At 35.7% G+C, this 17,121-nt stretch overlaps 3 protein-coding genes across 6 annotated transcripts in view; 1 reads left to right on the plus strand and 2 right to left on the minus strand.

Annotated features, from left to right (window-relative positions):
- Positions 1–17,121, plus strand: part of LOC307001555 (inactive all-trans-retinol 13,14-reductase-like) — a 70,735-nt gene that overhangs the window by 9,587 nt on the left and 44,027 nt on the right. Inside the window, exon 1 of one of the 4 annotated variants that reach the window (XM_079618222.1) lies at positions 4,350–4,425. The exons of 2 other annotated variants lie outside the window; for them this stretch is intronic. The gene's annotated coding sequence lies outside the window, so the exon portion shown is untranslated. Of the gene's footprint in view, positions 1–4,349; positions 4,426–8,585; positions 8,598–17,121 lie in introns of those variants that run through there. One more of the 4 variants, XM_079618211.1, reaches the window with a different exon arrangement.
- Positions 503–4,095, minus strand: LOC307001556 (spermine oxidase-like). The gene is made up of 4 exons (XM_079618223.1): positions 3,793–4,095; positions 2,179–3,386; positions 1,885–2,068; positions 503–1,279 (listed from the first exon to the last, which is right to left on the minus strand). Exons 2-4 carry the CDS (start codon positions 3,366–3,368, stop codon positions 1,160–1,162), a joined length of 1,494 nt encoding a protein of 497 aa, XP_079474349.1. The 5' UTR covers positions 3,369–3,386; positions 3,793–4,095; the 3' UTR covers positions 503–1,159.
- LOC307001557 (spermine oxidase-like) lies at positions 4,985–8,236 on the minus strand. The gene is made up of 3 exons (XM_079618224.1): positions 6,919–8,236; positions 6,235–6,418; positions 4,985–5,911 (listed from the first exon to the last, which is right to left on the minus strand). The coding sequence occupies exons 1-3, from the start codon at positions 8,106–8,108 to the stop codon at positions 5,792–5,794; spliced, it is 1,494 nt and encodes a 497-aa protein (XP_079474350.1). The 5' UTR covers positions 8,109–8,236; the 3' UTR covers positions 4,985–5,791.

The following is a 17,121-nucleotide window of genomic DNA, read 5'->3' on the forward strand; positions in this document are numbered from 1 at the left end:
ACACCACTACAAATGGCTGTCCCCTAAAATAATGCCCTATTGCCTATTTGAGGGAATAGGGGGCGATTTTCGATTCAGCCAATGTGATTGTTCCACTTCAGGTCCTGAGAGATGGTGGTGCTTCCACAGTGCTGCTCATGATGGTAATAAGGTAATATTAGGGTGTTTCTCCTCAAGTCCACAATCATCTCCACAGTTTTGAGCATGTTCAGCTCCAGGTTATTATGACTGCACCAGACAGCCAGTTGTCGTTCTAAAGGTTTTATGCTTAAATAGTTTAAATTAGTTTTATAGACAACTATAAACTGTGCCTATATGTGTACATGTATTTCCAATAACTAGAATTAAAATCAGAATGGGTCATTTGGAGTGGATAGTGAAGGAAAAAATGTTAATATCTCAGGATGCACCTCATGAAATTGGTTTAGAGAATTAACACAGTTTAAACACAGAGCTGGAATCTAGACAAAGAAGATCAAATACACGGCAACATTTTTTTTTTAAGAAACTTTATTGATCACTACATATTCATTAATCATCATGTTTTTTATATAGTTTTGATGACTTTACTATTATTCTAAACAATAATAAATAAAAGGGTAGATAGTAATAATAAGGAATACGTAGGAATGTGCAAACGTTTGACTACCGATGGTTTATTATTTTAAATGACCAAACATAGATATTCCCGGTGAAATTATTCATTTAAGGCACTGTGGCATTGCAAAAGTCCCACATATTTTATATTGATAAAACATTTTCTTCCAAACTTTAAGGCAATTTGAAAATTAAATTATTCAAATGTAAATTTCCAGGATAATGCTGCATACCACTCGCTTTATTTGTGCTGCAGTATGTAAAGTCTTTTTAAATATTTTTTAAATATTACAGTATTTACTTTAATACAATTTTAGAAAATATTATTTAACATTGTTTGGCGTGTGGGAAAGCATATTTCTCCATCAGTACTACACGTACAACATGTTGGAGTTTAACAATTAACCAGACAGAGATATGCTTGGTTCAGTGATCACTTGGATGTAGGCCTTTGGGTCGTTTGAACACAAGACTTGTGCAAGTCTATAAAACGTTATGCACTCATAAAATGTAATCTTCATGAAATGCTAATATAGGTTGCCCTCTCTTTGGTACTGTATGTTCAATCGGCGTAATAGCTTATGAGTCTTTCTGCTTCTCTGACGCCTGTAATGTACGCTCCATGGGTCGTGGTGTAGAAGTTCACATGTGTAGCTTCACCAGCAAACAACACCTGAAGGTGCTTCAAAAACAGAGAGAAATAAAATCATTTTGTTGATAACTTCATCACTGCTTAATTTTGGAAAATGCAATCTGCTTACTATCTTTTACACTATTGCAATTGACAGCAGAATATGTGGATATGAGTATTGTTATTGTTGACTGAAACTAAAGCTATAAAACTAATTTCACTATTTACTTATTTTATTAACTAAAAAGTTATAATAATAATAATTTATAATAAAAAAAATATATGTTAGATGAAAACTTTTTTAAATAAGTTTTAGTACTAAAATTACTCAAACTAAAAATAAATGTATTACAAAAACTAATAAAAAGGCTAAAAACAGCAAAATTATTCAAATTTAAATTACTATTAAAATGAAAACTGAAAATATAAAAGCTAATTCAAAATATTAATAAATACAATAGTGGTATATAATTAAACAATAGTAAAATAATACTGGCAGATACATAACAGTTTGTTTGTAATACTAATGGTTATGAAAAACTTATGAGGTATCAAACTCTACTTAAGGTTTTGTTCTATATAGATAACAATTAAATATATATATATATATATATAACCTAAATCATCAAACACTTATACAAGATATTAAGAGTTACCTTCCTGCCTCTGCATTTATATTTAGGGGGAAGAGGTGACGCTAATGCCTTGTGTGCTTTCACTCCATCGACACCATCAGGAATAAATGTATAGGAGCCACGGACGTGGGAATCAGAACCCCATCTGGTGATCAGTGTCTTTGAGACTTCTGGCACTGACCAGCCTGTGAAAGACCTGAGCAACCTTTAAAGACAAAACAGAGTTTGTTATGGAGAGAGGCATGATATTTGACAGAGATATTTGACCAATAAAATTATCATACATCATATATTCCATTATTTATGTCATCATACCTCACACAGATAGCTCCGATTTCAGTGTCCTGAAGATTCTCCATATACAGAGCTTCTCTACCTGTGATCCAGCCACACAGAGCCGTGGGATGACGAGCCACTGTATCAAAACCCGTGATCTTCTTGAACCACGTCTTTTTCCAGGTTTCTCCTTCGGACAGAGACTCATAAACATCTTTATCTTCAGGCCCTTCTTTCCACACCAGCTGAACCCCAGAACAGTCTTCTGGCCAGAAACTTTTCTCAAAAAAAAGGAAAATTTTGTCCACTATCCCAAAGCCTAGATTCTCAATTGCAGACAGCTTTTTTTCCGGTAAAGGCGGTTCGAACATTGTTGTCGCTTTGTCTTTGAGAACCCCCAGAGATACGGTGACAATCACATGATCTGCCTCAAAGCTCTGTCCATTTTCACAGACAACCTTAACAGGATACCTGTGATCTTCACCACTGCCTTTTTTGACCAAGTCCCATTGGATGCTCTTAACCGGTGCACTACACTGGACAGTTCCCGAAGGCAGATCTTTCAGGAGAACATCCAAGATTGCTTGATAACCACCAGGTCCCAATGTATTAAAAAATCCTCCATCTAGAGCAGTGTAATAGCTCATCTGAGATGCAGAAACCTCATAGAGGCTAGAGCAAGCCTCATCTGTGCATTCGATTCTCTTGCACCATTCAAAAACTTGCCGGCCGTCTTCTGTCGCCGCTAAAGGAGCTTCACCAAAGGCATCATCCAGATAAGCACCTAGAGATAGTTTCCTGTGCCTGCTCTTGAGTTCATCATCAAAAGCTTTGTCAGTGAGCTTGCTGAAGCACATACTCACCTGATCTACAACTTTTGTGGAGACCTGCTTCCCATCTTCTTTGAAAAAGTAATCTTGAGGAGTTACAGAACGAGGCTGGCACATGTTTTTGCGTGCAGAAGGTCCCTCAGATAGCAGGTTCTCCTCTTTCGCAATCTTGAACAGAGGGTTTCCTTTCTGCCCGTGGATCCAGTTAGCTCCAACTTCAATGACATTCTCGCTGAACGGTTTAGTGGTGTGCGCTCGACCTCCAACTCTTTCCTTTGCCTCAAGAACCAGGACATTTTCAAATCCTGCCTTCACTAACTTGGCTGCAGCAGCCAAACCTGCAAAACCTGAACCTACCACTACAACTTTGCCATTTTCTGGTCCTGAACAAGTACTCATTCTTGCTGATTTGTTGAGCTGTTTAGAGAGAGAGAAAAGCAGGAAATGTAGGTATTAAAAGCAACTCTTGCTCAGCAGTAAGTAGCAAATAACAGAGAGTATAGGTAGGCTATATGAGTGTAGTGCACTATGCTCTAAAGGAGTTTCCTTTATGTGCCAGTGCTTAAACACCTGACCTTTGTAGTTACTGAAACTTGAGATAAGGGACCAAACGTGTCCTACACACAAAGGCCCTTTTTATGTTAAAAATGAAGAAGTTCATAAAATAAAAAATACTTAAAAAGTTACATCTGACGAAAATATGCATGATCAGGGCATTCGTTAATTGCTATTTATAAATAAATTCCCTTAATTATCTCTCCAATCAGATTAAGATGAAGCATGACCTATCATCTCGTTTGCACGGAGACTGTATGATACTTACAAAAAAGATTTGTTTCCCAGTAAAACTCAGACAGTAGGCTATATAAGAGGTAAAACTACATGAACGAACATTGTTTTCATAATATGCCTCCCTCTTCCTTGGTAACGAAAGTGTGAAGACAGCGACAGCATGTTTTTTAAAACGAATTTCAAATGAAATGTCTTTGTAGAAAAATAAAACATAAAACTAAATAAATGTGTAAAAATACACTTGGTCCAACCCCCAAACAAACTAAAATAAATTAATAAAATATTTTTGACACGATTTTCTCCCCCCGGATGAAATACAGATTACAACATCTCTGCTTATGCAGAAGATGGCGCTATTATTCTTTTTGGCCACTTCTGCGTCCTGAGCTTTTTTTTTATATTTTTTTTTACAGTATGGTCCTGAGGTAAAGTGGCTTCGCCCAAACTTAAGATCAACTGAAATTACCTATAGGCCTACATCAAAAACCTCCAAACAACGAATCCATATTGGCTACAACTCAAGCAAACCAACGAAACCGAGAAATAATCGAAGAAAAATGTCCTTCATCGCCATAATATGGGTAACTTTAACGTATTATCGCTTATACCCACCACCTCACGAACGCCTTCTACAGTTTTCTGCAGCTATTACAATCATCTCAAGGTTTGTGTCTGTCTCTGTCTGCACTGTCTCGCGAATATACTTTAATCATACAAAATAATTTTAGGCTATATTTAGTTATTAGAATTTATAGTAGGCTATATAATCATTATGCTGTACCACGAGGTGTCTGAGGTAAGTTAACCTGTGTTAGGCCCATTGACTGCCAAGGTTTTTCAAAGGTTTTTCTAAGTTTGTTAAACGTCCCTGATTAAACTCTTGTTGTAGCCTAACTACAATCCTAGAACACTTTAAACCAGCCTAAGATCGTTTGCCGGTCTAGCTAGCTAGCTGGTATTATTTGCTGGTTTTAGAGAGGTGTTGGAGACCAGCAAATTATAGCATGGGCTTTTTCTACCAGTTAGGATGACTTGAACATCTTTCCCGAGTAACTAGGCTACCATAATTTGACTACCAAGCTTTTTTTGTCTCTGAACTGTGATGGATGCATGCATGCATGCATGTATAGGCCTTTTTCAGTTGGAATGGATGCTTCCATTGTGATTATACTGACTGGGTTTACAAAAGTTGATCAAATGAACAGCATTCGGAAACAAAGTTTGACTGTGATGGCAAGGCGAAGCAAGTTTATTTATACATAGGCCTATTTCATACACAATGCTAATTTAAGGTGCTTTACATATAAAATGATTTAAAATAATGATAAAATGATCACAACAGATGGATAAGAAATACAAATATAATATAATAATATATAGCATATTTTATAGCCTATATATTATGCAATAAAATGTGTGTATCTGTGATTATTATAATGTTGCCTGTGCTCACCATAGATATTCCCAGTGTAACTATTTATTTTAATCAAGCCACTGTGTCATTGCAAAAGTCCTTTTATATTGAGCAACTTCTCCCCAAAAAAATATATTCAAGGCAATTTTAGAAAGATTTTTTAAATGGTGTTAATTTTCAGGATCTTGCTGCATACAACCCGAGGGTACTGTATATGAATCACAGTTTGAGAACCACTAATTTACTTACGGTAATTTAATTAATATACTTAAATAAAATAAAATAAAGAATTTAGAAAATGACTTAACATTGCTTAGTGTGTGGGAAATCATATTTCTCCATCATATAACAGTTTAACAAATGACCAGAATTAACAAATGTTGGAGTAATAACATATAACCAGACAGAGATATGCATGGTACTGTGATCAGTTGGATGTAAGCATTCGGATTTATGCTGTTTGGTAGGCAGTTATAAACTACCTATGGGTCATTTAAACACAAAACGTGTGGAAGGCTATAGGGTGTGAGAAGAAGTCTATAAAATGTTATATGATCGTAAAATGTTATTTTCATGAAACCAAAGTGCATGTTCTTTTCTTTTTGGTGCGGTATTTTCAATCAGAGTAATAGCTTATGAGTCTGTCTGCTTCTCTGACGCCTGTGAGGTACGCTCCATGGGTCGTGGTGTAGAATTGATCATGTGTAGCTTCACCAGCAAACAACACCTGAAGGTGCTTTAAGAACAGAGAGAAATAAAATAAATTTTGTTAATAATTAAAAAAAATTATTTATGTTCATTGAAACAAAGTTGTCATAAAATAAATGGGAAATGAAACTACTATAAGTACTAAAATCACTAACATGTATAATGGCAAAAAATATTAAAAAACAAAAAGAATTAAAATTATTAAAGAAAAAAAAAACTGAAAACATTAATATGAATGTTAATTATTACATTTTACAAATACAATGATAGTATTTAAATGATAACACTGGCTCATACTAAATATATGCATATATAAATAATCAAAGACTTATACAAGATATTAAGAGTTACCTTCCTGCCTCTGCATTTATATTTAGGGGGAAGAGGTGACGCTAATGCCTTGTGTGCTTTCACTCCATTGACACCATCAGGAATATATGAATAGGAGCCACGGACGTGGGAATCAGAACCCCATCTGGTGATCAGTGTCTTTGAGACTTCTGGCACTGACCAGCCTGTGAAAGACCTGAGCAACCTTTAAAGACAAAACAGAGTTTGTTATATCGTTAATTGAATTAGGAACTCCAAGGCACTCGAAATGTGTGAAAAAAAGTTAAAAAGCCTTTATTTTATGAATGGCTCTAAACATTAAAAATGGTGACAGATCCACCTACGCGTTGCGGCTACATGCCTTCGTCAGGGTGTGTGTCCACTGAACACACCCTGACGAAGGCATGTAGCCGCAACGCGTAGGTGGATCTGTCACCATTTTTAATGTTTAGAGCCATTCTTAAAATAAAGGCTTTTTAACTTTTTTTCACACATTTCGAGTGCCTTGGAGTTCCTAATTCAATTAACGAGATTCTGTATCCCATCCAAAGAGCACCGAGATTTTACACCCTGAAGCAGCACTTCTATTTGCATTCTTTGCTTTGAAGAGTGTTATATATATGGAGAGAGGCATGATATTTGACAGAGTGATATTTGACCATGCATGATCATACATCATATATTCCATAATTTTTGTCATCATACCTCACACAGATAGCTCCGATTTCAGTGTCCTGAAGATTCTCCATATACAGAGCTTCTCTACCTGTGATCCAGCCACACAGAGCCGTGGGATGACGAGCCACTGTATCAAAACCTGTGATCTTCTTGAACCACGTCTTTTTCCAGGTTTCTCCTTTAGACAGAGACTCATAAACATCTTTATCTTCAGGCCCTTCTTTCCACACCAGCTGAACCCCAGAACAGTCTTCTGGCCAGAAACTTTTCTCAAAAAACAGGAAAATTTTGTCCACTATCCCAAAGCCTAGATTCTCAATTGCAGACAGCTTTTTTTCCGGTAAAGATGGTTCGAACATGGTTGTCGCTTTGTCTTTGAGAACCCCCAGAGATACGGTGACAATCACATGATCTGCCTCAAAGCTCTGTCCATTTTCACAGACGACCTTAACAGGATACCTGTGATCTTCACCACTGCCTTTTTTGACCAAGTCCCATTGGATGCTCTTGACCGGTGCACTACACTGGACAGTTCCCGAAGGCAGATCTTTCAGGAGAACATCCAAAACTGCTCGATAACCACCAGTTCCCAATGTATTAAAAAACTCTCCCTCTAGAGCAGTGTAATTGCTAATCTGAGATGCAGAAACCTCATAGAGGCTAGAGCAAGCCTCATCTGTGCACTCATTCCTCTTGCACCATTCAAAAACTTGCCGGCCGTCTTCTGTCGCCGCTAAAGGAGCTTCACCAAAGGCATCATCCAGATAAGAACCTAGAGTTAGTTTCCTGTGCCTGCTCTTGAGTTCATCATCAGAAGCTTTGTCAGTGAGCTTGCTGAAGCATGTACTCACCTGATCTACAACTTCTGTGGAGACCTGCTTCCCATCTTCTTTGAAAAAGTAATCTTGAAGAGTTACAGAACAAGGCTGGCACATGTTTTTGCGTGCAGAAGGTCCCTCAGATAGCAGGTTCTCCTCTTTCGCAATCTTGAACAGAGGGTTTCCTTTCTGCCCGTGGATCCAGTTAGCTCCAACTTCAATGACATTCTCGCTGAACGGTTTAGTGGTGTGCGCTCGACCTCCAACTCTTTCCTTTGCCTCAAGAACCAGGACATTTTCAAATCCTGCCTCCACTAACTTGGCTGCAGCAGCCAAACCTGCAAAACCTGAACCTACCACTACAACTTTGCCATTTTCTGATTCCGAACAAGTACTCATTCTTGCTGCTTTGTTGAGCTGTTTAGAGAGAAAAAAGCAGAAAATGTAAATGTAGCAGTAAGTAAAAGCAACTCTTGCTCAGCAATAATAGCAAATAACAGAGAGTACAGATGATATGGGTGTAGTGCACAATTCTCTTTAGGAGTTTCCTTTATATACCAGTGCTTAAACATGTTATACCTGTAAAACCTGACCTTTGTAATCCATACAATACATATCATTGTTTACATAGAGATCAGGCGTTCATGGGACATCCAATGGCAGATAAAGATTTAAATACTAAAGCATGCAGCATATGTCCTCATCTCATTTGCACTTTGGAGGCTATATGATACTTAAATTTATTTGCTGCCCAGTAAAACTACATGAATGAACAAATTCTTGTTTGTATACTGAACGAAAATAAGCCAAACAATCATGACATGGAAAATACATATCACCTTACAAGCGCTATCTGCAGTTTACTGCAGCTCTTGCAATCATCTCAAGGTTGGTCTCTGGTTATAATATAAATATATTTTTTTATATACTTTGAGAGTCTGATTACAAAAAACAAAAGGCTCACCATTAAAAGCCACATACCAAACACTTCAACACAAATCAAACGTATACAATACAGTTGCCTAGTTTGAACCAGTGTAAGATTCCTTAACTTTTAAAATAATTGTACTCCCCTATGGCCAACTTTCTTTATAAACAAAAGGTAACTCTTTACAATAAGGTTTCACTTTGTTAGCATTATTTAACTTAACATGAAACAACAATGAATGAAGAATGAATAAATCAACTTATATTTACAACAAATCACGCACAGATGAATTTCTGTAACTTATGTAACTAAGTTAGTCATTGTACGTAGTGAATGTAGCATCTCCTGTTGTGGGTGCGCTCTTCCTGTAACAATGCACTGAAACTCAGCAACTAAACCCAAAGAATTCACAACGTTTTATTAAAATAGTGTTCTCATTATAATTCACAGTAGTTGTTGTGGTTTCAATCTTTTTATGAAATCACTTCTCAGAGATCTTTGATGCCAGAAATGTTAGACTTTATTTAACAAAACAAAGCCGAGCAACCTCCTGCAGGAGATGACTCCCCTCAGGAGATGACTCCCGAACATCGGTTAGCTTTTCACATATATACATACATCGCCTCCAAAAATGGTCATACATCCTAGATAGGGTCTTGCACCATGTGACACACTTAAATAGAATCCACTGCTGCATCAGCATTCTTGACCTTTCTGTAAGCCCCCAAAAGACAAACCAAAGTCACACACTCATAAAGGAAATAAATAATAGTGTCTTAATATGTAACTAAATTACTTATTTTCTAAATAATAAAATCTTCAACATTCCCTCCTCTGGGGCTTATCTAAGCCCCACTTTTAGTATCCTTTTCCAGAGTGTAGTTTCAAAATCCAGCCCTCTCAGTTATGCTACCTAGTGACTTAATTAAGTCACTCAGTCACCTTTCCAATGACTAGGTTGTGCTACCACACTCTGACGGAGTATTCGAGCCAAACATCTTTCTCCACATATTTTCTTTTCTTTCAGTTGTATTTTCTTTCTTTCAATGGAGAAAGTAAAAGACTTCGAATTCTCCCTATCAAAACAAAAAAGAGTAACACATTGTTATAAGCGTGAGCGTGTAGTTTGTTCTGCCTTGCCTGTGGTTGTCACAGTTATGTAGAATACATCAAAACATTAAACCATGCATTATACTATTAAAAGTTTTTCTTGTAGTGCAGAATTTCTCTTCGACCCAGACACTTTACGCATCGTAGAGGGTCACCCTTCGGGGAGAGGTTAGGCTAGCACATACACCCAGGGTCTGGCTCGTCAATCATCTTCTCCTTCCTCACTTGAGTCATTGTCCAATGCTTGTACATTTAAATTTGGTTTATAAGCCCAATCTTAATAATATTGGTTGCCCTTTAAAATTAATTTTCATTATCTTGATATTTCAGCATTTCCATTTGTTTAACAGTGATTTTAACAACTAATGATCTTACTATGGGAAGTACACAACAGAATAATAACCACCTTTCAATATTGCAACTTCAGAAAACATTCCTAATTTAGCAAACCATGTTCATACTTCTCCAAACTTCAAATCAAGTTTTTCTTAACTTTTTGCTTTTAAACTTTTTTGACTTAATCCTGTATTCGCTAAATGTTCCTCCCTGCACAGTATTATTTGGTAAACGTGCAACACTGATCTTCAAACATAAGTCCTTCTACTTTTCTCATGTAATTGTTTTCCTCCTAATGCAGACAAAGCATTACAGTAAATCTCTGCTGATTTATAATAAATAATTTATTCATTCTGCGTTTTTATTTTTCCGTGATCCATATGAATTTTGATTTAAAATAGGGCTGGGTTAAATACCTATTTTTCTCATTTTCAATTGCTTCTTTTTATGAAGGAATATCAATTATTAAATTCGAAGAATCAATCTTTTAGTCAATCATTTTTAGTTGATGAACGAACAGAACATTTTAGTGCACCTTTTATCCTTTAAATCGCTTTGTGCTTTGTGCTTTGTTATAAAGTTTCATATTTTAAATTCTGTCTATTTTATTACCAAATTCAAACAAAAAATACCATTTTGACATTTTTAATCTTGTGTTATAGCTCCTCATTGGAGCTCTTCAGTTCAAGCGGTTCTCAACTGAATACCTTTTCTTCCTTTCTACTAATTTCTAAATAAACTCATGAATAATCTAGTTATATCCCATGTAATCACTCAAACTAAGAAAGCTTTAGAGCAATGTTACATTTACCTCATAAAAGTCATTCAATAAACTCATTAGACAATTAGAACAAATAACTCTAGAAAATAACTTTTCTACTACCTTACATATTGATTATATGTAGGCCTACATTTCTTTTTTTCTGTAAATCTAAATCCATAATTTTTTATATCAACCATTTAAAACATAAATCATTATAACTTAATTATTATTAAAACTTCCTTGTGTGCAATTTAAGTGTTCGTATACAATTCATTTTAAGCTTCAATATTCTTGGAATAACTTGCTAACCCATTATCTGAATTTATTTCTGATAGCATTTCAAATCTACGGAATACTTCTCTGTTAGAAATGCCATTTCTGCATCTGCCCTTCCTCTGCTAATAACATTGCCTTTACCCGTCTATCATGTCCACATAATCCATTATCAAGCGTTTTAATAGTCCTTCTCGCCTATTTGTGTCGCTGTTCCTTTCTTAACTTTGTTTTTTGGCACAAATTTTTACAAATTTCACATTCGTAATCTCTCTTTACAAATTTCACATTCTTAATCTCTCCTTTTCCTTAATCTCTCATAATTCCCCCCTTGCGTACTGGTCAAAACCAGGCGCATCTGGATTGAAAATATTCAAAAGTGATGTTGGTGTAACAATCTGTTCTTCATGTGAATGTCAAATATCTTTTTTTTTTTTTTTTTACCCTCCTCTGGTACCATAGATTGTTCTTAAGTGCCTGCTTGTTATTGAATTCGATTAACTTCCAATTAAATTTGTCATTCTATTAGCACTACTTAATATTTTATTTAGTCAATAGCATATTGAATCATAACATAATCTTATGATTTAAAATTAAAATCGAATATTTGTTAATAGCCAGTCTTAATACTTGTTTTAATTTCAACTGTAGCCCTTAAACTAATTAGGTATACCCCTGTATTGACAAGTTGCATCTGAGTACCCTTTTGGATCTTTTTAAAATGTCTTTTAGTTCTTTTTTTTTTTTTTTTTTTTTTTCCTTTATGAATTGCCTTAATTCCCATTATTCTATGTAAATTTCTTGAATTAGTCGTTAACATTCATTTTATCATCATACCATACATTTTCTTTCTTCAATCATTTTTTTTCTGGTGAGGTTATTATTAGGTTGCTACTAAATATTCAAGGGCTTTAACATTACATTTTTAGAAAAGTTTGGTTGATGTTGAGTATTGTTTGCACTTGTACTCATCTCTTTCACTCTGTTGCTTCTCTTCTTTGCACAACTCCTTGTGAGTCTCCCACTTTCCAACTTTTCATTCCTGTGAATTTGGTTAAGTTTGTCTCCTTTTTCCATTCATGTTGATCTTTGTGAGTTGTTGCAATGGGTTGTTTCCTCTCATTTGCAAGGGAAGATCATTGATCCCTCACTTTCTGTTGTGGAGGGGGTTGAGGCTTGTTGGTGTATTTTAAGTTGAGGCATGGACTCAAATGTCATTTTGCTGTTCAATGCACAAGCCTCTTTTGAGCCTCTTCTGAGATTACAATGCACAGTCACTGGTTCTTTGTTAAAACCATCCCAGTCCCAGAAACCTTCCTGGAAGTGAGCTTACTGTCATCTGTGAATGAAATCTTAATTATTTCTGTTAGTGACAACAACATATATTAAATCATCTGCTCATCTGGCCCATTGTCCTCCTCGGTGTTACCTGTAGAATGGTCATGTGGGGTGAGTGGTTTCCTTTCATTAGCAGCAGGGCTTGAACCCATATATTCCCTTTATTTTTCATAAATTTGGCTTTTTATCTTCATATTTGCACCCTCTTTACATTTTTCTCACATTCAATTTCAACTGTACTTTTTACAATTAGTCAACTCAACTCAGTTATCTCATGGTTTTGAGTCCCACTATCAGCACACTATTCATCTTGGACAACACTCAACCCACTTTACAAGACAAAAGTTACAAGACAGTATTTCATACTTTTGACAAATAATCAGCTCCATCACGATATGCTGAAAAGAAAGTCAGATGTGTTATGCTCCATCATGATATCACAATATGCTGAAAAGAAAGTCAGATTTGTTATGCTCCATCATGATATTCTGAAAGGAAAGTAAGATGTGTTATACGCTGCGCAAAATGTGGCACTGTTTTTTCCCATTATTTTTCTATTGCCACTACAGTTTCAACCAGGACATTTAACCAAATTCATCCATGGTCATTATTTTATTGGGCAGAATTTGCCCTGTGGGCCCACATATTCAATTTTCAATACAGCTGTATTGGCAAAATAATTGATTTGCCTCTCTGTCTCTTCAAACACAATCTCTCACTCTCATACTCAGTCACACACATTGGCCAACAAACACACTCCTGTGGCTGCTGCAGCAGGTTCTGCTCTAAATGCAGAACTTATAATTTTAGCTGTGGAATGCCACAAGGTCTGATCAGGTCAACACAACTATGTCCAATCACTATTGAGAAGTTTCCATGATCATAAGGTTTCCTTTAACACCGGTTGTACAAAACCTTTTTTTCTTTTTATAAACTCTAATATCCTCTATATTTTAGAATAATAGGCCTAGTTGGTCTAATTTTTCTTTCATATTATTTTTGTCTTTGCTCATGAGCTGCTTTTAAGAAGAAATTTGGAGATCTCTGCATAATCTTGGATTCTTGGCCAGTAACATTTACAACTCATTATCCCAGTTTTGACGTTTGTGATTTCATAATTTTGGACTTTTGGAGTAATTTTTTCCTCCAATCTATCTCTGAAAATTACCAAAACAAGATGGAGTGACCAGTATCATTGCTTTGTCAACAATAATAATCAATAATAATCATGCTTTTACAATAATAATCATGCTTTGACATTTTGTCTTTCTTTTTCTTTGCCAGAGAATAATTCTATCATGCTTTTAGCCCTATAGTTGTTTAATCTAATAGCCCTCACTATACCAAATCCAGCCTCCGTTCTAATTATTTGGTGAGTTTGAGCACCCACTTCTGTCTGTCAACATATTTTCTTTTTCTTATAGGGCTGGACTTGTACCTACTGAAAAAGCAGAGAGGGTTAGTTTAGCAGAGAATATAAAGAATTGCTCTTAGACCAGTGAATAATTAAAATGAATAAAGTTAATATAATAATTAACCAACTTTGAAGCAGTCTCTAGTGATCATTGAGGAGGCCACACCTGTAGTGTCGGTAAGGGTCAAGTTCTTCTGTTTTTAGATCATCAGTCCGTTGAAGCTTCTTGGCTGTCACTCTGCATATGTCGTCAGCCGATGCTGTCACTCAAAGGCCTGGTGTTAGGCTCTGCTGTTTCTCTGCCTCTTCTCAGTTTGGGCTTTGAAGTTGATCCTGCCTGAGTTTTGCATCTCAGGATTTTCTCTTTTTCCTTAGGAAAAGTCTCAAGTGAACGTTTCACCTTTTCCAGCATTAAATCAGTCTTTCTCCTTGTTGAGCTTTCCAGAAAGTCAATTTCAGGAGGGGAGCAGAAAGCCCCTCACCCACTTCTGTCTTCTTCTTTCTGCAGTCGTGTCTTTGACCTTTGACCTCTTGTTGCTTTCATTCGAAACTGTCAATGAAGCCATCTGAAATTTGAACACTCAGAGATCTGCATGAATCAAATTGAACTTTTAACTAGTTTCAATTGTGTCTGAGCTATCAGCTCTTTATCTAAAGTCCACTTTTTAACCATCTTTTTTTTTTTACTAGTTCTTTTACATAAAAAATCTCACTGGTTGACAACAGCAGTTCTTCCATTCTATTTTTAGTAAAGCAAGTTCTTCATTGCAGGAAAAAGCAAGCTATTTCTGTTTTTCAATATCAGCAATAATCTAACTTTGATTATCTAAGTATAATTAAATTAAATAATTTTCCCTATCATAAAATCGGCTTTCAATCTTTCTTCTATCTTTGCATACTGTGTTCAAATAATCTAGCATGGTGAATAACATTTTTCTCAACCAACATCAAGGAATTCCTCTTATTTTTTCTTTTTAATTATTGAATCAACAATATTTACTACAATTCTAAGATTCCTAATGTTTATGAAACTTAGTCACCCAATCTTGATCACCTAACACTGCACAACTTATTTTTTCTTAACACAAACTTAATAATCTGCAATGGAATAATTTTTCCACTCTGTTTTCAGGGATAATGAGATACAAATTTTAGACGTCTTCAGATATATCATATAATATATTATGCACGTGCAATCTTATTTATATTGATCTATTAATATATATATATTATTAGGCTACATTTATTGATTAAATACTTCTTTTTTTTCTTTCTTTTTTTCATACTGCAATAATCTGCAGAGTTAATATCTTGAAACAATTGTCTTCCTTTACTTTTGTTAATACACCATTTATTTCATGTCCCTAAATCTCATTCACACATTCTTTGTCCCTTTTCAAGTGACCAGGGTCAGGGGGTCACTATTTTTACCCACAGGCACAGTCAAGCAAGACACAGGATCCCATAGACACACAAACTCTATTCTGTACTCTATTCCCTGTCAGATCTGAATAATTTGCTACTTCTCAATTTTTGTATTTTAAAACACTACATTAAATATTCACTGTTTCACCTCCTCAACAGAGCAAAAAACAATACCTCTAAGATTCACTGATTCACTTCCTCAACACAGTGAAAAAACAATACCTCTTTAACTATACTAAAACTTCATCTGTGCACATGCTATTTACTTGTATCCTTCAAGGCCCACTTACAAGTAAAACACAAATCAATAATAACTGATATCCTTATCAGTACGGTTGTCATCCATCCAGGCCCACTTGACAACATAAAATCTTCTTCTGTGTACATGCTATTCTTGTATCATTCAATGCCCACTTACAAGAAAAACACCCTGTGTGCATGCTTTTTGCGTAATCATCCATCAAGGCCCTCTTGATATACGCAAAAACACAGATAAATCAACTGATATCCTTATCAGTAAATACAAATCCTCTGTATGCATGCTCTTGCTTATTATCCATCTAGGCCCTCTTAATAAAGCAAACACAGATTCTTGCATATTCGTACAACAAAACCTTAGCGCCAAATCAGCAACACCAGTGTCCATACAATCCACACGGGATCATATAAGCACTGGTAAACACTACTGGGAGCTCCCCCGCGCTATTACAAACTACTTGATATCTACAAGGCCTTTTTATTAGAAGTCAAACTGCATGCAATCATTTCTGGAATCAAAGACCCCTTTTTCAATTTTGTTTTGGTTCTTTTAAATTTGAAGAAGCTTTTCTTACCACTTCCGGGCAGCTGGTGACCAACACATACTTTACACAAAAGCAAAAATGCTCACCTCAAAGTACAGTGGCCACTGTTGTTTGTGCCGGTCACCAGAGATGCCCTTCGTGGTTTCTTCAGCTCCTAACAAGTCCCATCTGGGGTGCCACTTGTTGTGGTTTCAATCTTTTTATGAAATCACTTCTCAGAGATCTTTGATGCCAGAAATGTTAGACTTTATTTAACAAAACAAAGCCGAGCAACCTCCTGCAGGAGATGACTCCCCTCAGGAGATGACTCCCGAACATCGGTTAGCTTTTCACATATATACATACATCGCCTCCAAAAATGGTCATACATCCTAGATAGGGTCTTGCACCATGTGACACACTTAAATAGAATCCACTGCTGCATCAGCATTCTTGACCTTTCTGTAAGCCCCCAAAAGACAAACCAAAGTCACACACTCATAAAGGAAATAAATAATAGTGTCTTAATATGTAACTAAATTACTTATTTTCTAAATAATAAAATCTTCAACATAGTCAACATTTGAAGTGGATCAAAAAAGTTAATCAAGCTTGTCCTAAGACAAAAACGGGTATTGTTCAAAATTCATGTTTAACTTTGAAAGGTTTTGATCCACTTGTTGACTACTGTATACAGTCCTAGTAGTTATTCATTTTGTGCATTGCTGTTTGAAGCGTGCGTGCTGAAGCTAAAGATGATCACCGGTACAATGAAGCGCTTTACTGCATCGTTAATTAACTTAACCAAACGCATCCTATATGAGATTAATCATATACACACAAAATAAACAAAATATTACAATTTACAATGGTACAAAACTCTGTGGACGTGCTCTTTCCACAGCAACGCACTGAAACACAGGCACACAAAGAATTCACAACATTCTTTTACAGTCGTGTTCTCATTATAATTTTATGTAGCCTATATGAGAGATTTGTAATATGATGACAGATATCTTCCTTTTCGAAGTGATTCCAATCAT

Source organism: Phoxinus phoxinus (genome assembly GCF_949152265.1).
Source record: "Phoxinus phoxinus genome assembly, chromosome: 7".
Taxonomy (NCBI): Eukaryota; Metazoa; Chordata; class Actinopteri; order Cypriniformes; family Leuciscidae; genus Phoxinus; species Phoxinus phoxinus.